Source organism: Lactuca serriola, chromosome 7, assembly GCF_051521515.1.
Source record: "Lactuca serriola cultivar US96UC23 chromosome 7, Lser_US96UC23_V15, whole genome shotgun sequence".
In the NCBI taxonomy this organism is placed as follows: domain Eukaryota; kingdom Viridiplantae; phylum Streptophyta; class Magnoliopsida; order Asterales; family Asteraceae; genus Lactuca; species Lactuca serriola.
In genome coordinates this window covers 3,947,560-3,970,940 of record NC_136414.1, presented here as the reverse complement: position 1 = coordinate 3,970,940, position 23,381 = coordinate 3,947,560, and the positions used below count along the sequence as shown (strand labels likewise).

The 23,381-nt window shown below is 34.5% G+C and overlaps 3 protein-coding genes and 1 pseudogene across 4 annotated transcripts; 2 read left to right on the top strand and 2 right to left on the bottom strand.

The window, feature by feature from the left end:
• The first annotated feature begins 11,411 nt into the window (after nt 1-11,411).
• On the top strand, nt 11,412-12,515 carry LOC145061917 (RING-H2 finger protein ATL67 pseudogene; annotated as a pseudogene).
• Nucleotides 12,516-12,637: 122 nt separating this feature from the next.
• LOC145061916 (S-adenosyl-L-methionine-dependent methyltransferases superfamily protein) lies at nt 12,638-14,730 on the top strand. The gene has a single exon (XM_079009509.1). The coding sequence runs from the start codon at nt 13,149-13,151 to the stop codon at nt 14,517-14,519; it is 1,371 nt and encodes a 456-aa protein (XP_078865635.1). The 5' UTR covers nt 12,638-13,148; the 3' UTR covers nt 14,520-14,730.
• An 852-nt stretch (nt 14,731-15,582) lies between these two features.
• On the bottom strand, nt 15,583-17,776 carry LOC145062629 (UDP-D-xylose:L-fucose alpha-1,3-D-xylosyltransferase MGP4-like). The gene is made up of 4 exons (XM_079010207.1): nt 16,992-17,776; nt 16,505-16,666; nt 16,189-16,404; nt 15,583-15,957 (listed from the first exon to the last, which is right to left on the bottom strand). Exons 1-4 carry the CDS (start codon nt 17,493-17,495, stop codon nt 15,745-15,747), a joined length of 1,095 nt encoding a protein of 364 aa, XP_078866333.1. The 5' UTR covers nt 17,496-17,776; the 3' UTR covers nt 15,583-15,744.
• A 646-nt stretch (nt 17,777-18,422) lies between these two features.
• LOC145062216 (protein ABIL1-like) lies at nt 18,423-22,710 on the bottom strand. 2 transcript variants are annotated; one of them, XM_079009848.1, is made up of 9 exons: nt 22,323-22,710; nt 21,150-21,232; nt 20,907-21,057; nt 20,736-20,835; nt 19,775-19,867; nt 19,579-19,663; nt 19,395-19,477; nt 19,226-19,323; nt 18,423-18,829 (listed from the first exon to the last, which is right to left on the bottom strand). In XM_079009848.1, the coding sequence occupies exons 1-9, from the start codon at nt 22,404-22,406 to the stop codon at nt 18,656-18,658; spliced, it is 951 nt and encodes a 316-aa protein (XP_078865974.1). In that variant the 5' UTR covers nt 22,407-22,710; the 3' UTR covers nt 18,423-18,655. The 2 variants fall into 2 exon arrangements, with proteins under 2 accessions (XP_078865974.1, XP_078865975.1); XM_079009849.1 differs by having other exon boundaries at nt 19,579-19,660; nt 22,323-22,708.
• Between the last annotated feature and the right edge of the window lie 671 nt (nt 22,711-23,381).

Here is a 23,381-nt window from a genome sequence, read left to right as displayed (position 1 = left end):
TTAGGAGGGGCTACCACCAAGACAAAACATGTTACCGGATGATGGTGAGATGACATCTTCTTATTATATGTCATTTCAAGAGTATGTATATGGTGAAGGGAAAGCAGTTCCATCCCCAGTACGGGACCATTTTAGGAGACAAGACGAATCTTCATCTAGTATGTCGTCCAGTAGTTGCTCTAATGGTAGAAGTCGGGGCAGTGGGAAACACAAGCTAGACGAGGTGTTGAAACGGCAACATGCACTGGAGCAGCATGTGTTTATGAACCGACAACCTACAGATGTTTTTGTTGAAGAAGTGAATAATGAACAATTTTGGAACGACATTATTTTTGATGATCCGACAGTGTTACAAAGAAATTATGATGAACAGGTTAGTTACACGCTACATTATTTATTAAATTTTATTAACATATATGAATACCTGTGTTCATATTTTATATTTGAAAATATAGGTTGTGCAAGATGAAGTGATGAATAAAAACAATACAACTGAAAATGTTTTTGGTGATATTCAAGACGACAAGGTTGTTATAGATGTTACCTTTACGATTTTAATAATTACTTTTTAATAAAGTGTCTTTCGTTATTAAGTAAAAAGTTATATTTTTAATGTAGGTGTTGGAGGAGAGCAATGAGTATGCAGGGAACAAATTTGATGATGATGTGTTTGATGTAAATGATTATAGTGAAGTTAAAGAGGTTCTTATAGTTACATTAATATAAATATTTTGTTTATTTAGATATTATTGCTTATTAAATTATGTGTATTTCGTTATTAAGTATAAAGTATTATTTTTAATGTAGGAGTGGGAGGAGAGGAATGACAATGCGGGGAACAAATTTGATGATGATGTGCCGGACGAAGACGAACTAATAATAACGGGAATTGTAGATTATTTTGATGATGATGATGACAAAGAAGTTACACCCGATAAACGAGGAGTCGAAAACCATCACAATATTTGTGCCCTCCTTACACCGAGGTATTCGTTTTATTTATAAACTGATGATTTTATGTTTATGTGAATTATCTGAAAGATATAGATTTAAACATTTGAATATTGTTTTTAGTTGCACACGACACCGAAGCAAAAAAGAAGAACAAAAAAGAAGGTTGATATCAAATCAACAAGCCCCGTTCCTCCTCCAGTTTTTGGTGTTGCTCATGACTTCTCCATGTTGCGCCTGCAACCTTACGTAGCAGGCGTTGAGGTTGTCATCCAAAATTATGTATTGCATTCATATGATGTCCAGCATCGTTTGTTTAATTTCGTGTTAGATAGAGATTTTTGGAGCTCATTGTTTGGGCATACACACGACGGATGGTTGGAGTCAGCGGTAAATTAATTGTTAATTAATTATTTTAAAAGTTAATTGTTTTTTAGTCAATAAGAAAACTATCATGTGTGCAGCATATAACCATTTGGTACCGACTATTGATGGAGAGACGGTTTGAGAGCGACCGACATACAATAATGCCTCCAAATTTTTTTGTTTCTCATGCTTTGGAAGAAGGACAGGACTGGAGGGCGTTTATGGCTGGTATTGCTACGTACCCCAACTTCATGGTTACTTGGTGGAATGTTGATACGGTAAACTTAATAGTTTATATTGAAAATAATATCGTTTTTTTGTTATGTTTTTGTATTGTGATGTAAATAAACATAATTTTATTTTCTGATCCTTATACAGGTCTTATTGCCGATTCATTCATCCCCTAATCATTGGCTATTTGGGGAGCTACGATTAGCGTCAATGGAAGTGCATATTTATGACAGTCTTGGTAGAGGGGCTTATGAAAAATTCAAATCTGAAGGAATCTTTTCCAAATTTGAACGTCGGGTGGCAAATTATTTGGACAAGATTAAGTATTGGGCCCGGAGGAACATCCCAAGGATTCCATTGAATATGCAATTCATTTATGAAGAAAATGTTCCCCAACAAAGTAGTCATTTGGGAGATTGCGGTGTTTTTGTTTGTATGTTTATGGAGCAATTGGTTTCAGGTCAACCAATACGTGTTCTTATTGACCCAAAGAACGCAGCTTTAGAGTTCCGTCTACGGATGGCAAAAATTATTTGGGGGTCTAGTCTTGGTCCTATGTAGTTGGATTATATAAATGTATATATAAATTAATGTTGGATTTCATTATTAGTTTATTTTTACAGTTTACTCAACGGATGGAAAAAAATATAACGTTACGACAATTACAACAAATTAATGACCTACTAATTACTTATCAATACATACAACATAAGAACGACTACAACATTTGTTTTAATGTTACAAATACAACAATTTATTGACCTAACAACTTCAAAACCATAAAAACAATATTGAAAAGCTTACAACTTGTAAACAAGAACTGCCAAGAACAATACCCAACTACAAACCAACGCTATCTTTAACTTCTTATTTTCTGATTAAAAGAGCTTATTAGAGTTAGCTACTTTAGCTATTACCATAGAAGATTGGTCCTTCTCTTCATCAACCCAACTGATAAACCCGCATTTTGGTCCCTGTTAAATTTAATATTCACAGTAAGAAAATAAATTTTTGTGATGTAAACACGAGGGTTTAAATTTGAATGACGTTAACACATGATACCAAATATGGGCAAGCGTAAAACAATCTTTCTGGGTTTTTAGCTGTACCCGAAATCCTAACGATACGTTCTCCTCCGCAATTGCAGTATGCCATTAGCCTTCTTTTTCTTTTAAATCGGAGTTACTTTCTCAGTTAAATTTTTCATAATGAGTGACACCCATTTATAGAAGAAATCATATTATAGACAATTCTTTTTGACTATGAAATGAACTGGTTTGACTATGAATTCAAAAAGTTGAAGTATGAAATGCAGACAAGTACATTCTGTAGTATTGTCATGTCGGTCAGTGAAATTTGACTATGAAATGAACTGGTTTGACTATGAATTCAAAAAGTTGAACTATGAAATGCAGACAAGTACATTCTGTAGTATTGTCATGTCGGTCAGTGAAATTTGACTATGAAATGAACTGGTTTGACTATGAATTCAAAAAGTTGAACTATGAAATGTAGACAAGTACATTCTGTAGTATTGTCATGTCGGTCAGTGAAATTTGACTATGAAATGAACTGGTTTGACTATGAATTCAAAAAGTTGAACTATGAAATGTAGACAAGTACATTCTGTAGTATTGTCATGTCGGTCAGTGAAATTTGACTATGAAATGAACTGGTTTGACTATGAATTCAAAAAGTTGAACTATGAATTTAAAAGGTTAAACTATGAATTTTGATCAGTAGAGATACAATATTTTCTATTTATAATTGCATTTGTTTCATATTGCATTTTTGTGATGATTGTAGAGCACTATCATCGGTATTGAAAATGATTAGTTACAGCGAAAGAACCTTTTCTCAACTACCAATTTTCTTGCATAACCTTCAAAGAACAAATCCTAATACCTTCACAGCCATTAAGAAAACCGATACCAACCGCTTTCAATTCTGTTTTGTGGCTTTAGGTTGCGTGGTATAACATACTTCTTTTATTGAGTTATATAATATTTCATGGTAATGTATCTCGATTAGTTTTTACTTATCACTAATATGTGTTCGTTTTTATGTAGATTCGTATCTTCCTTAGGTGCATGATACCGCTGATATATGTGGGTTATTTACCCATTCTTGGGAGCTTTCTGACAACAATGTACTTCGCAGTGACTTTAGATGGAAATCATGAACCACTACTCTTAGCAATTGGTTTGGGAACCTTACAGTGTGAAGAATCATGGAGATGGTTCATGATGAGGTTAAGAGATTGTTTAGGTGAGGACATAGAGGTTGGTTTCATAAGCAACCTGTGTGATAACATAGACTTTGGTGTTCAGAGTGCCTACCCCGATTCCTATCATGGATATTGTCCTAAAGATATAGCTCGAAAGATATGTGAGTCTGTCGGACATAACAATACGGAAGTCGAATCGTTGTTTTGGAAGTCATGCAATGCGTATAGCGTTGATGATTTTTACTTGTGTTTGGAAAGGTTGTAAAGTACATGTAGGAAACCACCTTTCTGCACCTTGCTTATGAGTCCAATTTACTGGCTTGACGATATACCGATTTCAAAATGGACAAGAGCATTTTTCCCAAAAATACGTTACAATGTTAAATCGATTGACGTCCCTGAAATTTTGCAAATTATATCCTCACGTGAGTTTCCTATAACAACGATAATTGAGTTAACCACCACGTCGATACAATCAAAGTATGCTGAATGGGCCGAACTGGCTGGTAAGGGAGATTGTTATATTTAGTTTTTTGTATTGTGCTACTATTTTTATTAAAATATCAAATTTTACAGGGAGGTTGTCTGGTGGGTTGACCCCTTACGTTGAGAGTAAGGTTCAAAAAAGTCTCAACAAGTCTTATAATTGTAATGCAAGACGTTTGTATGGGGATACATTTGAAGTCGATGACACTTTTGCCACCAGCAACGTACAAGTTGAACGAAGGGTATGTAGTTGTGGTAAATGGCAAAAAGCGGTATACCATGTGGCCACGCTATAGCATGTCTAAGAACCCGTACATCTGAGTCCATTCAGAGAATGGTTGATTACAAGTTCACTAATTATGTGTATCGACTTGCATATGGATCTGAGTTGGTGAATACTATACCATCACATGTGCATTGGGAAATACCAAATGAAACGGTGGTCCTGTTACCTCCCTCAATGCAGTAGTTATTCATGTAGCACCTTTATGTTTTATGTAGTATTATGTATTAGTTTTTTATGTACCCCGTTTTTATTTTAGTGTTGTGTTATGTATTAGTTATCCATGTACCCAATTTATATTTTATGTCGTATTATGTATTAGTTATTTATGTACCCCATTTATATTTTATTGCGTTCTATATATTGGCTATTGACGAAACAACATACATTAAAAGAAATGGACGTTTATTAAATAGTAACGACTAGACACATACAACAACAAGTAACTTAAATAACGAAAAACAATTAACTTAACCAACATGCATATTAAAAATAAGGGACATTCTTTAAAAGATTCCATGCATCTAAGTGGGTAAACTCGCTACCATCATATTCAAAACGGTATAGTTCCAAAGCCACCTGCCGTAGAATGTCTTCATCCGTATTTGCATGTTCGTTATCCAACTCGTTATAAATACATTGAAATTGTTTCACCTTCATTTTCATATCCAGAAACTTCGCTTTGACATCTCTTCTTCTTCGATATTGAGTGCGGTTCATTAAATGGTGAAACAAATGACAGACACGAGACCAAAATGATCCAGCACGAACTTGTGGGGGACCCGGTGGAAAATCCACCTCTACAGTTGTAATCCAAGCTTGAACCAAAGCGACCTCCTCTGCGTTCCTCCATATATGTGCTGAGTCCATAATTGCAAGGAGGGAAGTAATACAATACAATTACAACGGATATTGAAATCTATTTATAACGACTCCTTACTTTCCTGGTGCAATGACTTGTCAACTCAAGCAGCAATGTATTGTGTTGTCATTCAATCGGGGATGAATTGTCAACTCGAACAGTGATCTGTTGTGTTATAAGTATAGTACACTGCATTCGTCAGTTAATTTTGACTATGAATTGCAGACATATTAGAAGATTGGACTACGATTTTGTGTAGAAACTACTATAAATTGACCTTAAGTTACATGCAATACTTTATTAAATTAACCAATAAAGTTGTTCAAATATTGTTTTTTAGATTCTACTCTCTTTGTTTCAATCAAAATGAGTTCTATATCATGGAGCAATGAAGAGTTCTTGGTTCTTACACATGCTTATATTCATGTGTACGAGACAAGCAAGTTGAACGATCCAATGTTTTGGAGCCGTTTAACCAATATTTTCAATGCTGAAAACCGAATGGCTACAAGAAACGATCATGACGAACTAGACATCTTAGCAAGATGGTATGAAATGAAAACCGAAGTTCTATTATTCAACGATCTTTATATCAAAATTGACGACACCCGTTTAAATGCTACTGAGGATGTCATCTTGGAAGTTGCTAAGGAGGAATACAAGTCATTAAGTAACGGGTTGGAATTCCAGTTTGAAGCCCCTTGGAATATTTTGAAATATATCCCGTTTGTTTAAAATCTATTTTAGTTTATTATTTGAGTACTAGTTTATTTTCATGTACTAGGTTATTTTCATGTATTTCTTATGTATTTCGTATGTATTTCGTTTGTTTAAAATCTATTTTAGTTTATTATGTGAGTACTAGGTTATTTTCATGTATTTCGTATGTATTTCATTTGTTTAAAATATATTTTAGTTTATTATGTGAGCAACTCGTATGATTAACTTGAGTTAATAAATGGCCATTGCATTAGTTATCACAATATATTAGAATGCATTAGTAACAAGGATTCCATGAACCATTAAAAACATCACAACAATTACATGAAAAACAACGACATAATACGAACAAAGCATTAACGTAAAACACAAGCCCATGGGTTATTCTTAACACAAATTAGAGCGGTATACTTGAAATACTGTTTATCTCTAACAACCTTCCAAACTTCCTCATATTCGAAGTCTCTGCCGTCATGCTCACAGATGTAAAACTCTGTAACAACTTCCAAGAACTTTTCTTCGTCACGATAACGAACATTGTTACGTTTCGCATAACTACATACTCGATTGAACCATGTCACTTCTTCCTTTACATCCGTCCACTTAGTAACAACATCTGATTTTTCTCTTTTTTGTCCTTCTCCCATCTCATGGTTAAACAAAGATGTGATGCGACTCCATTCATCACCAATTAGGCAATGCGGGGTAGCAAGTAACGATTCACCATCCTTAACACTTAGCCAGCATCGTGTTAGAACTAACACCTCGTTTGTCGTCCATGGCCTTTCAGAATTGGAACCAGGTACTTCATTCGAAGAACTTGCTGCATTCGACGACATTTCTAATAATGGGAATTCGTTTCGTTTAGGTGATTTGGGTGTTTGGTTTATAGATCTTAAACATCTATTTATATAAATAAATAGACTATGAATTAATACTTTGACTACGAAATGGTTATATTTGGACTACGATTTTCAGCTTTATGCAGTGTTTTGTCATGTCAAACTGTCATTTATCTCTTGTCACTTAAGGGTCCCACTGGGATGTGCAGGTTACTACAGTGACTTGTCATTACTGTCTAGTCATTTCAAAGTTGGACTTCTCATTACTGTCTAGTATGTATAAATACCACTTATTGCTCCAGTTTAATACAATATCGACTTTATTATGAGTTCCTCACACAAATTCGAAATTTGCTCATGCAACGAAGTAGATTGTTACTACTGTGATTCGGTAGACCCTTTTTTTACACCCTCTTCAGCCGGGCCATATATGTCACATGAAAATTTTGAAGAACTAAAGAAGGCTGAAGCACAACAAGAAGAGGACAAAGAGTCATCCCGACTTCTCACTCAACTTGCTAATGATATAGATTCGGAATGCAAACAAGCTCAAGAATGGATTGACCTCAATAAAAACAAAATCAAAGAGCATAAAGATTGGATAAAAAAAAGTAAGAAGGCAATCAAAATGACTGAAAAACGGCTTGCTGAGAAGGATGAGCAGTTGATACACATTATGGTAAAAAAGGATCGTTTCGAAGACAAAATGAGAATTAGAGATGACTATATAACAATGGAGAAAGAGAAGTACCCGTTGCAGTTCCCTGAGTTTAAAAATTAGTTACAAAGTTGTTGTAATATTATCATGAAACATATTAGGTTGCCAAATGATCGTTTGTTGTTTTTTTTAAATAACATGTTGTAACTGTTAAAATAAATCTGCAAACTATATTTTATAATATAAAGGCTTCATTCATTGTTATAATCAACAAACTTAACTAAAATATGAAAGCATAGCAATGTCTTGTAAGAGTTAATAAAAATATTACAATACATAATAAGCTAACAACTCGTCCTTACTCTTAATTTCAAGGTTGTTTTATATCAAAATCAGCGTTATAGGTTTGTGAGCAACCCGCTGAACCACCAATATTATATGCCATTTCTGCAGTAGAAATTATGTGACCTGCTCTGCTACCGGACGCCCTTCCAGTACAATTATTTCTCGTGTGTCCTAGTTGACCACATGTAGAACACTCTTTTATAATTGGACCCTCGCCTTGGGATGGAATGCGGTCTGTGTTTCTTGGCCTGCCTGGCTGACGTTTATCCATTATAGGTGGCTTAACAATCATCAAATCATCGGGGATCTTCCATTCGGATGGCTTCGGCAGAGGGTTTATTGATTCCTCATATGTTTTTCTCAGTGTTTCGGTAAGGTAAGCATTTAATGCAAACCTCGAGCAGTCTTGGTAATTATTCACTGTTAAACATCTTATGACATGACCACAAGGTATCCCATCAAGTTGCCAATGCCTACATGTACATGTCATATGTTGAAAATCAACAATCACATTTTGTGCCCCCTTTTTGACCTCGCATTTCGTATTTGAGATCATGCGAACATCCCATTTGGTAAAAGTTTTCTTGTTTTCTTTTACAACTTCATCCGCCCAAGGGGTAAGTGTTGTTGTTGCTTCGGCTAAAAAAACAGCCAAAATGAAGAAGTTAAGATCAATAACATCAAAACTAATAAAACATTAATATTACAAATTTACTTAATACCTGCAAAGTTACGTCTTTGAAACCACCATTGTTGCATTGTAGCACGAAAAAAATCAATCAACATAAGTATTGGCACCTTACGTGCGTGTCTAGATAATGCATTTATAGACTCCGCACTGTTGGACGACATAAGATTGTATCGGTTCCCTTTAAAATGTGCCCTTGACCAGGTTTCTGGATTTATACTTTTTAAGTACTCCCATACTGGTTCTTTTGTCTTTTTCATAACATCCATGGCAGCATCAAAAGCATCAACTGTGTACGCCCTACACGCCTCCCAAAAAATTCCTTTAACCGTCTTACTCTTGTCGAATCTAGATACTATGTTGAAATACAAATGGACACCACATATTCCATGATGAGTGTGAGGAAAAATGTTGGCAACGGATGTTGCTATAGATGGAGACCTATCAGATATAATTGTAAGCTCCTGCATATTTCCTATGCAATCATGTAGTTTTTGAAAAAACCATGTCCAAGAATCGGTACACTCATTTTTGCATATACCATATGCAACCGGTAATATTTGGTTTTGTCCGTCCTTAGTAACTGCAAGTAGCATGGTACCTTTGAACTCGCCCTTTAGGTGAGCTCCATCTACTACTAGGGTCGGCTTACAAAAATTGACAAAAGCTCGTACCTATAATACATTGTATATCTATTCAAATACACCAAAATAAATATTAAAAAATTAAATTAGGATATGATAATACTAACCGAGCAACCGAGTGCGACGTACAAAAACTCAAAGCGATCATCAACATCTGTTTTAATATGTGTGACAGTACCCGGATTATGTTTGGCCAAGTTGTGACAATACGCCGGAAGTTTGGTAAAAGAATCCTCTTTCGTACCCCTTAACGACAACAATGCATATTGCTTCACACGCCATGCCTGATGGTATGAGATATTGATATTCAATTAAGCATTCATATCATTAACAATTTCTTTTCCCCGATAAACTCTACTATAGTCTTCAGCCAAAACATCAGCAACATATTCACCCAAAACATATTTGTTTGCTTGTCGATGATTAGGTTGCAACAATGTTGAAGAACATGTGTGTACATCAACAAATTTATTCACTTGGAAAAGTCCATCAGAATTTTTAATTGCTTTTGCTCTTAGTAACCAAGAACAATTTTTCAAAACACACACAGCTTCATAACTTGATTTGGTGGATCTACTTGTCCTCGTCTGGAAACCTTCTCGAAGACATTTTTTTACCAATACACCGCTTTAAAAGTTCTTTGTTCTTAAATAGACTCTCACATTGAATCTTTTGAAGATTCATGTCTACCATCTGTGTTGGGATATCTTCATTAATATCAACTGGCCATGCTGGTACAGGGGGCATACCGTGAAAAAGGTTATCGGGAAACTTAACTTTAACTTCATCACCCAACTCATCTCTATCGGAATTGCTTTGTAGCTCGGTTATATCTAAACATACATCACCAACATCAACATAATGCCCGTAAACATGATTTTTTTCATTTTTTTGACTTGAATTTTTTTTCTTTTTAGTTTTATCTACCACACGCCTATTCATAAGTTTAACTTCTTGTTCGGCAACATCATCACAACGACCACCCACATGATTAAGATATGTACCAACATCATCATCACCAACAGACTTGTAATTCTCGGGATCCACATAGTGAATAGGTGAATAACTAACATTAACATTTTCAGCAAAACTGTGAAACTGAGGTACACTAGGAGTATTGAAAGTACCTATCGGGTCGTTGCTCCCTTTATAACTGCATAAATTACCAACAAGTTGGTTTCCAATTTCACCACCCCCATTAACCTCCTCAACTTCATCAACCACCACAAACACTTTCACAACCCTTCCTCCACTACATTTGATTACGTTTATCAACATTCTAACATCCATGTCTTCAACTATAGCTATATAATAATTTAATTCAGGATGGTGGAAACGAAGACTAATTCTATATTTGTCTAACAAACCAATTTTGCTTCTTACCAAAGATACAAAATCACTATAACTAATATACTCAGAAAATATCAAAGCGAATTCAGAAATACCTCCCTGTGGACATATGTATTCCAGATTAGTTCCATTAACTTGCCATCTCCCACCGGTTACAAGACAAACCAAATATTCAATCATTTTTTGAGCAAATTGTAGAGAGAGTTCCTAAACAAATAACAACCAAAATGATATTTTTTCTACAAAACTTTTTATATAGCAACATGATTTCGTAGTCAAACCAATTCATTTCATAGTCAAACTTAAAAAAAAAATAATAATACAAAAAAACCACCATTTCGCAGATAGAGTGAGAGTATTTCGCAGATGGACATATTCCATCTGCGAAATTACCCCTATATATACAGCAAAAATATTAAAAAAAAAATAACTTCTCATCTGCGAAAATACAAGCACCTAAAGCACAGCTTTGCTTTAGGTGTTTGTACTTTCGCAGATGAGAAGATGTAATTAATATTTATTATATATTCAACATGTAATATGCATTAATTACTTTCTTAAAATAACTAAAATAATTGGTCCAGAATCAGTCATACATGCACACAATAGATAGTGAAAACAAAATAACCTAACTATATATATATATATATATATATATATATATATATATATATATATATTAAAAAAAACATTAATAAAATTGGTTTTTTATCCTAAAAATCCGTAAAGGAAAAAATAACTTTGTGGCTCCAAGTGTCCTTCCTAATAAACCCATAAACAAACAAACAAAGAAAATTGGATGGGGGAGCGTTGTGGTTTATGGTAGGTTCTTCAATGGCAATCCGCCATTTTCATGCTTTGATTCCTCTGTGTCGACATTAATGACCTTTCTCTCTATAACTCGCATTTAATGCTGCAATTCAGCGACCTACCCACCCACTTCCGATAATATCCATCACCACCACCACGTCCACCCTGTCTCCTCCCTCCAAATGGACATCACCACCACCACCACCCACCACCACTATTACTTCAATGTCCACCATATCTCCTCCTCCACCCCCCATCACTAGCCCTACCCATTACTACCTAACTAACATCGGCCTCGGTTACGCCATCGCCATCGCACTTGGGTTTCTCGTCCTCTTCGCCACCCTCCTCCTCGCTTCATACATCTGCTTCCGCCACCGTTACAGGTACCAGTACCAGCATCGCCACCAAAACCAAAACCCTAGCGATAACGGCGTAATTCTACCGAGTATAATCTTCGTAGATGAAAACAACAACGACAACGACGATGAAGAGCAGAACGCCGTCGTAGGACTTGATCAAGCAGTGATCAACTCATACCCTAAGTTTCCGTTCTCGAAGGGAATTGATTCTTTATGCGCAATCTGTTTGTGTGAATATAGGGAGGGGGAGATGTTGAGGATGTTACCTGATTGTAAGCATTGTTTTCATTTGACTTGTGTTGATGCTTGGTTGAAGCTTAACGCTACTTGCCCTGTTTGCCGGAGTTCTCCTCTTCCTACGCCGTTGTCAACTCCGTTGGCGGAGGTTGTTCCTCTCTCACAGTATTCCGACGGACGTCGCCGGAGGTAATTTAACGGAAGCGTTACCAGATCTCTCGCATTCTATTCCGAGTGTTCGCTGATTGTTTAGTAATATTACGATGAACTGATGATTCTCCTGTCATTTTCTCTAGAAATTAGGGTTTTGATTAGTGAATTTAGATGATTTTAAGAGGTTCAGATTTCAGTTTGTTTCAGATTTTGCGATTTCAGAATTTCTCTTCTTACTTCATTTTCTAGCTTCTATTTGATCAAATAACATATTCGAATTATAAGATTCAAACTTTTTTATTCTGGCTTAATTGAACAGATTGAAAAAGTGAAATTGTTCATGAAGTTCTTCATCTTTCATGTGATTTTTGTTGCGATTCCATGATTTTTGAAATGTTTGATCCTTTCCCTGTTCATGAATCGTGATGGTTGACCAACTTTTTCCATGGTCACACGAAGATCATTTCTTTAAAAAATCTGTGATTTTTTTCAAACACCATCGAAATCATGTGATCAAATTTCATCTCCTTCATCTTTTCTAGTTTTCGGATCTTGATTGCGAGAAATTAATTGGGTTCCTTTATTTACGCATCATAATATGCAATTTTTTTTACATTATATTATCTTGAATTTGGCATTACTTGAAGCTACATTATAGGCTCAGAAATCATGGATGCATTTGTTTATACAAGACTTTAAGGTTGCTTACACTGTGATAAACAATTGTTAATTCTTCTTAATCCATCTGTCAAACTAGAACCTTGAATCTGAAACCAATTTGCTCATAAACTATTACTTTAAATAGTCAAACCAAAAGTTCAAGATTTGAGATCATTTAAAAAATTCAAAAGATTCGTAACTCAAAATCCAAGCAACGCTTAGATTTTTATCAAGTTTTCTATAGGATGCAACTCTCAACTTTTCATAGCAAAAATGAAGTTAAGCATATCGAGAGGAATTCCCAAGTTTGTTTTCTTATCTTGTGTTTTTTCACTTATTTGTGTGGTTTTATTTTCAAAATTTTACTCTTTCAGCCCTTTTATTTTTTTGGATACTAAATGCATGTATGATTCTAATCCTCATGTTACCTATAATCCCGAAATCAAGATATTAGAGACAGTTATCAAGAAAATCGAGCAAGAAATTATCGATATTAAAGTTTCACACAAGAATTCTTCGCACGCATTAAGATACGGTTCATTTCTTGCAGACATTTTGGGTTTAATCGAGTCTGTAAAGTTTGTGGAAAACGAGGTTGTTGGATTACCTGAACGTGACGTGAACCAGTCGAACTCGGTTCAACCGGTTCACGTCTCGCAAGATTTCTTTCTGACAGAAGAAATCCGGAAATATGTTCGAATGAAAACGAACAGATTAGGAAAACAAAACTTCATGGGTGCAAACGGGACATTCACGAGCATAGGACATGCATGTTTCTCAATGAAACAAGAGCTCGAAGAGTATATGAATTATGATGTGGGTGACATATGCAACGATGATTGGAAGTTGGCTCAACGGTTAATGGTGCACGGGTGCGACCCATTGCCTAGAAGACGGTGCTTCTCGCGAGCCCCACGGTTCTACACCGAACCATACCCAATCCCCGAGTCCATTTGGAGACTCCCGGATGATAAAAACGTACGATGGAGTCATTACCGATGCAAAGGTTTTGCATGTCTTGCTGCCAGCAAGACAGGCAAAGGTTTCTTCAAATGTGCAGATTGTTTCAATCTGACACATCATGAAAGGCCGAGATGGGTCGGACCCGTTTATCTGGGTCCGACCAACTCAACTCCAGACTTCCTGCTCACAGAAATTCTAGACCTGAAGCCCGGCGAGATACGTATCGGTCTCGACTTTAGCGTTGGAACGGGTACTTTTGCCGCTAGAATGCGGGACCACAATGTGACGATTGTCTCTGCTACGATAAACCTTGGGGCACCTTTTAGTGAAATGATTGCGCTTCGTGGACTTGTACCGATCTACATGACGATAAATCAACGGCTCCCGTTTTTTGATAACACATTGGATCTGATCCACACGACCAGGTTTCTGGACGGGTGGATCGATTTCGTGCTATTAGATTTTGTACTATATGACTGGGATAGAGTCCTTAGGCCCGGAGGGTTGTTATGGATTGATAGTTTTTTTTGCTTAAAGGAGGATTTAGAGGATTATTTGGAGGGTTTTAAGATGTTGAGGTACAAAAGGCACAAGTGGGTGGTTGTACCAAAGGTTGATAAAGACGATGATAGAGAGGTTTTCTTTTCTGCTGTTTTGGAGAAGCCTCCTAGGCCTTTCTAGTCGAAGTACAAGTCTATAATGGATGATGTACAAGTTTTAATGCATTGACGTAGAAGTTGTATTAGCAATATTCTTCTGCAAATATGATTTATATCTAAGTTATTGGGTGCAGTTTGCCGGTTCAGATTGAATTTTTAACATGTCCAGTGAAGTACAAGTCTTGATGCATAATTAATAATTTGCAAGTTTTAATAGCAATATTTTTCTCCAATTGTGCTTAGTATAGATTGTTGGCTGTTAATAGCTATTACTCCCTTTGCTCAAACAATACACAATGTTTGATTTTTCATATAACTTATTAAAATACAAATATCTGACTACTTATCAATGTTCTGAAGCCGTTTTAATAGGGACGTGATAGAAAAACTTATGGACAGAAACTAAAGTCAAAATATGAGGTTATTGTTGGTGATGCCCACAACGTTGCAAACATTATTCCCACGAAAGTGCTAAACTTACTGTTTTTTGCTAGACCAAACACAATTTTATAGGGTGTAGAAACTGATGTTTAATAGCTAATAAATGAAAGCAGCAAGGTAGAATATATATATATATATATATATATATATATATATATATATATATATATATATATATATATATATATATATATATATATATATATAAAGTACATCAAATACAATAAACGCGGTTATGTTGTTTTAGGAATTTAGATGGTTTGGTGGGCTGTGCATATACGAAAGTTGTTGAATGATATTGATAGATTACAAGTCTCTTTTTTCTGTGAATATGAAAATAATACTCGACTTGGTTGGTTTAATTTTGGTGTTGTTCTTGGGGGTGTTTAATAAGTGATTGTGATTTGGCTGTAATCTTCAAATCTTTTTCTGTTGGAAGTTGTAAAAATAAGATAGTCATCCTGTGTGTTTTTCAAATTATGATTATTGAAGCAAATTGTAGATAAAATCACATTAATAAAATGTTTATTTGTGTGATGCATACACCATGGTATCACTCCATGAGTCTGGTGAGAGATCTCGTCCACCCATAACTAACTAATGAGAAGGATAGGGAGGGAGAATTTTGTAAAACTTTGTAACGATAAGAACATTTTTGTAGTTTTACCATGAACATTCAAAAAAAAAAAAATTAGGTTATGCAGTTAAAAACTTACAAGATTTCTACAAAAGAATAATAGTACATAAAGAGTTGGTTTCCATGTGAGATTTGAGGAGAGATATAGTGAGTCATAGATGGTTGCAGCCTATTGTAATCTGCCAAGTGGCGATTCGGAGGCATGATCATCAACCAACCAAAGACCATAGTCATGAAAGCGCTTTATTTTCTTTTCAAAACCAAGAATGTAATTGTTATGAATTATAACATGTTTTCCCTTGGTCTCTTCCACCCATGTCTGATTCTTAAAATATAGTCCACCTGTCGGAAATGCTGCCTGAGGGAGCAGGTATAGGTCCACCTGCTTTCAATTTTTCTTATTTTAGCATATTCTACTTTCCAAAAAAAAAAATAATAATAATAATACTTTGAAATTCTTTGTTATCAGGGCATTGTACTTTGAAAGAAATCTACCTAGTTATAACAACGGTACCTTCTTTTAATTTTTAAACCATAATATAATGGGTTGATGTTTCAAAGTAAGCAGCCATAAATAATACTAGTAATAAGGTTAAAGGTATGAGAAAGACACCTGGCCTGCTGTTTTGTTCAATGCCCAGTTGAAAGCAGGCTGGTCATTAGCTTTCTTTGCTTTTGACCATGGTTGACTTTGAAGCTCTTCAATCCACTTTTTCAAGACCAGTTTTGCCCCTGGTGTTGGGTGCATATAAATCATACAACTGCAAATATAAGTACGCCCTTTTTTCCCAGGAGGTGGGAGGACATTAGGGTGATCCAGCGGTTTGACCTGGTCAAGATTACAAAACAAAATGAGACCAAGGTTTTCAGAAATAAAAATAAAGTAATATCTCAATGAAACAACTTAAATATCTAGACGATAAACTTACAGCAGCCATGTCATCCATAAAGTACACATCATGTTTTCCTTTGAGGTAAAGAAATGGATCTGCTAACCAGACCATATCAACATCATTGTACATCACGCTATATCCAAGCTCTAGGATTTGCAGCAAATGCCGTGGCCTTCTGGAAGTGAAGTTGAAGAATCCCTGCAAATGGAACCAAAACCCATTAATCATAAGAATGTACGTTCTGGATTGATACATGGAGGTAACGCCAAACGAATATGATTCAACCAGCATGCAAAGTGAACTGCCAACAGAATCACAAATCATACAGGACTGCAATTAGCTAGGCATCTTTGGCTTGTAATTGAATTGACTAAGCAATGGTGAATCAGATGATTTTGACATCTCCAGACCCCAATTATAGGCCATAACTAAAGCCAAAACACTATTCATTACGCTAAACACAGATCATCATCTTGCATCTTGCAAGCATTCATTTTAGTTCAGAACAAATATCAAATCATACCTGAGAGCCAAACTTATGAGCAACTTGAGCATCAGGTGCAGGAGGTATCAACACAGCATGACCAGGCCACCTCCCATTAACAGTATACAACGTCGCATAATCCTCCGCAATAACAAGCACTTTCTCATGATGCTTTTGCCTCACAATACTAATCAACCAATTATTCAAAAACGGCAAGTACGGCTGACTCACCGCACAAACAATCACCGTACTCCCATTCTTCGCCACATACGCCACCGCTTCCGGTAGCGTATATCCTCGCCATTTCGCTTCCAAAGAAACCCTAGAATTGCCTGAATACGAAAAAAACGTCGAACGGTCACCGATCCATGGGGAGAACACGCCAAGGATTATGAGGAGGGTGAGGAGGAGCAAAAGCGTGGTCCGATTAAAGAGCATTGACAAGGAGTAGGGTTTTGAGTGACCATCCGTTGATGATTTTTGGAATAACAAATTGTAGGGTTTGTGAAGTGATCTTTGATGAAGTGATGATGTTGATGACATTGAATTTGTATATAAAAACCTGAGGATTGATTCAATTGAATGATGTATGGATAGATTTAGTGTTTGTTCTTGGTGTTTGTGAGTGCAGCTGGTGAAGTGAGTGTGGAAGAGCTTGAGAGTGTGAAGCTATGGAGGTTCAGTGGAAGATTTTCCGATTGGATCTAAAACCAGAAGAATTATATGTGGTGGGTTATGCTAACTTACGCAGTTACCGCGTCGGTAGTAACAATAACGAGTTAACGACTGTCATACAGAGTTCTTGGTTACAGGCACCGGAAATAAGATTTAGAATTTTTTTAAAGGGCTAACTCCTATATATTAAGTTTTTTCTTGATTATGTCTTAATTTTATTTTCTTTTTAAAATCTCTAAGATTTTTTTATTCCACAATTTTAGCAGGTTTATGGGCAATCTTTACTTTATATATATGTATATATATATATATATATATATATATATATATATATATATATATGAACTTAAGTTTTTCTTACTAGTTTTACTTTAAGAAACTTAGAAACCAATGATACAAGGTAAAAAAATAAACTAAAAAGTTGAATAAAAAATATGAGACAAAACTAGAATTAGAGAAAAGATTAAACCTTTAAAAAAAAAGTTGCAAATTTAAGAGTTTTCTTGAAAATATTCAAACACATGTTTACCGAATTCGTTTTAACCTTTTTTCATTGCTAATTACTCCAGTAATTACCTACCATTCACCAACTCTTACATTCCCGTGTTTCTCCTAAATTTACAATGACACATCAATAAACAGATGTCAGGATATTTTTTTTAGTAAATATGAATTTTTTTTAGGATTTCAAATAAATAAAATAATCATTATGAGATAGAATAAAAATTGGATTTAAATCTTGAAAATAGACAAACTCCATCCAAATTCTAAACAATATAGCCAAAAGAATAGGGATTAGTCATAATGTTTTATAGATTTAATCTTAATCAATAGTCACACACTTTTATTAAAGAAATAAAACACCAAATTACATACAGGAATACACAAAGAAACAAAATACAGGTACAAGCAAAGGAAATATAAATATACACTTGTTGTTGTTATTCGCAGTTTCATGAGCACATTAGTGACGTCGTGAAATTGAAATATAAGGGGTTTAGGGTTTCCTTGTTGCAATTGCAAATGATTCAAGAAACGGCACTTGTCCTTAGTTTGGGTGTCTTTTGTTTGACAAAAAAAGAGGACAAAACACTCTTGCTGCGTATAGGATGAGGAGGAACTTGGGTCGTAACCTCACGTTTAGGATTATCAAATGACCGGAACGACATCATTGGGTTTGGATTTGGACCCTCCAACTCATCCTGTCAAACCAAAAACATTTTACCCAAATTTACCCTTCCAATTCTATTTCTAACAAAAAAACATTTCACAATATTCATCAATTTTAATGCCAGAGGAGTTGTGTAAAAAAAAATATAAAGGGGAAATAGGTAAAAGTGTCGGTGTCTTAATACATTAAGCCAGTTTTTTTGGCTTAATCGATTCTGTCAGGAGTAAGTAAAAAAGAAACAACCATGTATAGTTGTCCAGATTAAGTGCTTAATCTGTTAAGCTCATTAAGTCAAAAAGAAACAACCCCTTAATCTGGACAAAATGACTTAATATGTTATGTTAAGCTAAAAAACCTTGGCTTAATGTATTAAGACACTAACCCCTTAATCTTCTTATATGTTAATGATTATCGAATTTAATGTTACCAGTCGAGAGATGCCAAGTGTCTGAATCGCGGCGCTTGAAGCTGGGCCCGCATTACGCATCGCTTCAGACGATTTTGTCCGTACCCCATCACCTCCATCTACATGTAATAAGTATTATAAATACAATTTTAATGCAATTAAAAAACAAAAATAGTAAAAAGATACATACGGGATGCATGATGATGATGATGATGATGATGATGATGATGATGTGACACAGGAGCATGGCCAGAAGTTTTCGGCTCATCAAAACTGCAAATAATAACCCAAAATACTTACCTTTTGCAATCATGTTTAATACATTAAATATTTATAAAATCAAAAGAAAACATTAAATGAAGATATTTATGCACCTCATTGAGCGTGAACTCGCTTTCAAAGTAGACTTGGTTTCTGATGCTAAATGCCAACAAAGTGTATTTGCAGGTGGGGTGCCTACTTCAAATGCAGCATGCAGATTTATTAAACATGCAAACATCATAAGATTTGAAATGATATATATATATATATATATATATATATATATATATATATATATGTTACTGTTACCTGAAGAAAATTGTCGAGGCCTTGAATGAAAATGACTCTGGTTTCCATCAGTTTTAGTCTGAGGGCTAAAATGAACTTTTTTGCTGACAGATTCTAGGTTGAAACAATGTGTAAGATGTTAAAGTTCCTTTATGAAATACAACTGAGCAATAATAACCAAAAAGCAAATGTAGTAAAGCTCATTTACTTATTTAACAATGTACTATAACTGTTAGACAAATTGTACCATGATTATCACATATCTTGACATAAATATTGTTATTTGTCAAATTTTGAGATAAATGTTGTTGCTTGTTGAATTATCAAATGACTGATACTGTGTTTTTGTCTTTTTGGTAATAATATATAGCAACATACTTTCACTTTAATTCTATATGTCATTGAATTTTAAAACATCACTAATTCTACCTTAAAAATTGATTATCCTGGGTCATTTCAACCAAAAAAACCTATTAAAGCAACCTACTTTCATTTCTTCTTATTACAAATTTGAATGATTTTTAAAAACTGTTAAGTGCAAGAAATAGCAATGTGCTTCCATTGATTTGTTTATCATAGCATCCTACTTTCATTTCTTCCTATTAAAACATTGTACCTTGACAAATCCACTCGATTATAACAATATCATCCAAATACAAAGCAATTTTCATTGCTATAATTGGGTAAATTTTTCAAAATATAATATTCTACTAAGAAAAGGAATGAAAATACCATGCTATAATTGGGTACATTTTTCAAAGTACAACACTGAAATAGAAAGAAATGAAAGTAGGATGATATAATACACAGACAAATGAAAGTGCATTGCCATTAATTGTTATTGCCCTCTTGGTAGTTAACCTTTTCCAAAACTTCCAAATAGTTAAAGCTCTATTTTTTCAGTCATTTAACAATTTTCATTCTGTGGGTCCCATTAACTTGAAAATAAACCGGAAAAACAAAAGAGCACAAATATTCTTACTAGGCAAACTGTAATGCTTGTGATGATGTGGCACAACAGCTAGCAACTGTTGCTGTCTGAGAGCTTCTTTATCCGTATATGTTTGGCATGTAAGAAGTTGCTTAAAATAAATAAATAAATAATCAATCGTCAATAATTCTGGCATAAAAGATCTTTTAAAACGCATCTTACCTGATGTAAACATGAAACATGTAATCCAGTTGTTGAAATTTCTAAACTTTGTTGATCTAAAAGATCGGTCAATTTGTAAGCAACAGTGCCAAGATGGTCAACAGCATTGACAAGTGCCCGTACTGCATAATCTTTTAAGTTATCAAGAACCCTACAACAAAACGAATATAAAAATTACATTTTTTTAAAAAAAATTGATTTGTTTCACTATTACGAGATGTTCAGGTTTGAAATGATTCTCACACTTGTTTTTGTTCGCTATGAAGATAAGACTTTTCACAATAATCAGCTGCTGAATAAAGTTGAGGCCTTAGATTTTTTAGTTCCTAAAACAAACATTAAACAAGAATTAAAACCAATTAACAACACAATAATTAGCTATTATTTAATTAATATCTAAAACACACATTATGCCACTAAGGCTGAAACACTTGGTGATTTTTGTAATGTAAACATGTGATAATGAAGATATGTCAAAGCATCTACATTGATTATGTAATCAGAAAGGCGAACTGAAAGAAACAGCAATGTACTTTCATTTATAGGAAGAAATGAAAGTAGAATGCTAGAGCAAACACATCAATGAAAGTACATTGCTATTTGCATTTAGGCTTTAATTACAATTCATCAATCCAAAATTACCAAATAGTATCACTTTTTCCTCTGTCCCATGAAAATTGCAATGTTTGAGTTTGGCCAGACACATGTGAATGTGATCCATCCTTAAGATAATAATACAAATTCTCTCTAACATGACAACCCATGTTACTTGATGGACCCTAAGCTTTTAAGAATTAAGTAATTCGATTATGACAACTCACACTTAATGATCACATGTCTAAAAGATGTGCATTTTAAGGGAGTTGTGATTGTTTGGCAAAAAGTTACTGTATAATGATTCTAATTTTCTGATTCTGTAGGGTGAAAAATAATGAGTTTTCAAGGTGTGTAAAAAACTGATTATCATGATAAATGAAGAATCACATTGAACAAGCGCATCCAAACACCCAAAACCATTCTATCCAATTCTCTCTCATTTCTATTGTAATATCATCATTTATATTAATAAGTCAACCCTACTATTTCTAAAATGCAGAATTGGTACAGGTTTTCAAGGCAATTAATGCCAACTTTATTCAATTTGTAGTTCTTGTCATAAAGTTAGATGCAGTTGGCAATTTTCTAGAAAAGTTTAACATAGACATACCCAATTTGATTTCCAAAGTCAAAGTGTACCTCCTACAACATGCAACTTATTCACATAAAGAGAGATCAAACAGTGAAAGTATCACAGAAAAAGTCAAACATATCGCACAAAGTTTCATCATTAACATAGTATAATTGTATACCAAAAACTCAGATCTGACGTGAAGTAAAAAAAAAAGGGAAAATTTAAACTAAATTGAAAAGTAAAACCTGAAGGGCCGTAACGAAGCTAATGCTCTGTTCCATGGAAGGCTCATGGAAGGTCATTGATTGATTTGATTGTTCCACTTCCATAACTCTCTGTCTCTAGCTGAATCAAGAACTTAAAACAACAAATTTGGGGAAAATTTCAAGAAGAAGTGATCGTTTGAATCTCAGCAAAAGAACCCTAGCTTTGATCGTACAATGCAAATTTGAGAAATGAGTTAGTGAAACTTTGGAATAACTTTTCAGTTAGCCGGGTTGGGAAGCATCAAATGCTTGTTGTCGGGATTAGATTTGGACGTAATAGAAAAGAATATATTATAGGGGAAAGAGGTGAGTGAGAAAGAGAAAGGGTGTTTTGTTGAGCAGAAGCAAAGCCACTGGAAGAGTCGGTTGGAAGTGAAAATGACAATTGGACTGTAAAACCCGCTAAAATAAAAATATGGAGCAGACAGAGACTCCAAATCATATTTACCTTTTCGCCAAATCATTTTCCCATTATTCCCTTTTTTTTAATAAAGTTATAAAACTATAATTAAAAAATATATAAAATTAATAAAAACTATCTTAATAAATACAAAACTAATAAAAATTCGTACTTTCAAAATACAAATTACATAATTAAAAAAATAAATTAAAATATTCATCACACCGAATCGTCGTTCCACTCATCGCCCGAATATGCATTTCTGAATATTCTTTTATATCCACGTACAAATCCTTGTCGACAAGATTTATGTCAGCTCTGTAAATATGTTTCATCAAATCAACGTGAATTGTGTGATACATATCGTGATCATGTACTTCCCATATGTTTGTCATCTATTGTCGCATACCAATAAGACACAATTTTGTATTCATCGTAATGACATATCGTTTTGCCTTTATCTTATAAAATCATATTATGTAATATGATGCATGTATACATTATGTTTTGCAGTCTCCTGGGATCATATGACTGTGTTGGGAGTTTGAGTATCCACAAACGCCTCTCAAAAGTACTAAATGCTCGTTCCACGTCCTTCTTAGTTGCTTTTTGGTTCGCCTTAAACTTTAATCGTTTAT

Bases quoted from the DNA above. Each gene is read 5' to 3' on its own strand.
- LOC145061916 (XM_079009509.1), top strand. From the start codon at position 13,149: ATGAAGTTAAGCATATCGAGAGGAATTCCCAAGTTTGTTTTCTTATCT.
- LOC145062629 (XM_079010207.1), bottom strand. From the start codon at position 17,495: ATGTCATCAACATCATCACTTCATCAAAGATCACTTCACAAACCCTAC. The intron at 16,405-16,504 runs GTAAGTTTATCG...AATCTTGACCAG, and splicing joins TTATGGATGACATGGCTGCT to GTCAAACCGCTGGATCACCC. The intron at 15,958-16,188 runs GTGTCTTTCTCA...AATTGAAAGCAG, and splicing joins TGAACAAAACAGCAGGCCAG to GTGGACCTATACCTGCTCCC.
- LOC145062216 (XM_079009848.1), bottom strand. From the start codon at position 22,406: ATGGAAGTGGAACAATCAAATCAATCAATGACCTTCCATGAGCCTTCC. The intron at 21,233-22,322 runs GTTTTACTTTTC...TGTTTGTTTTAG, and splicing joins GCTTCGTTACGGCCCTTCAG to GAACTAAAAAATCTAAGGCC. The intron at 19,324-19,394 runs GTATGTATCTTT...TATTACATGTAG, and splicing joins TCATCATCATCATGCATCCC to ATGGAGGTGATGGGGTACGG.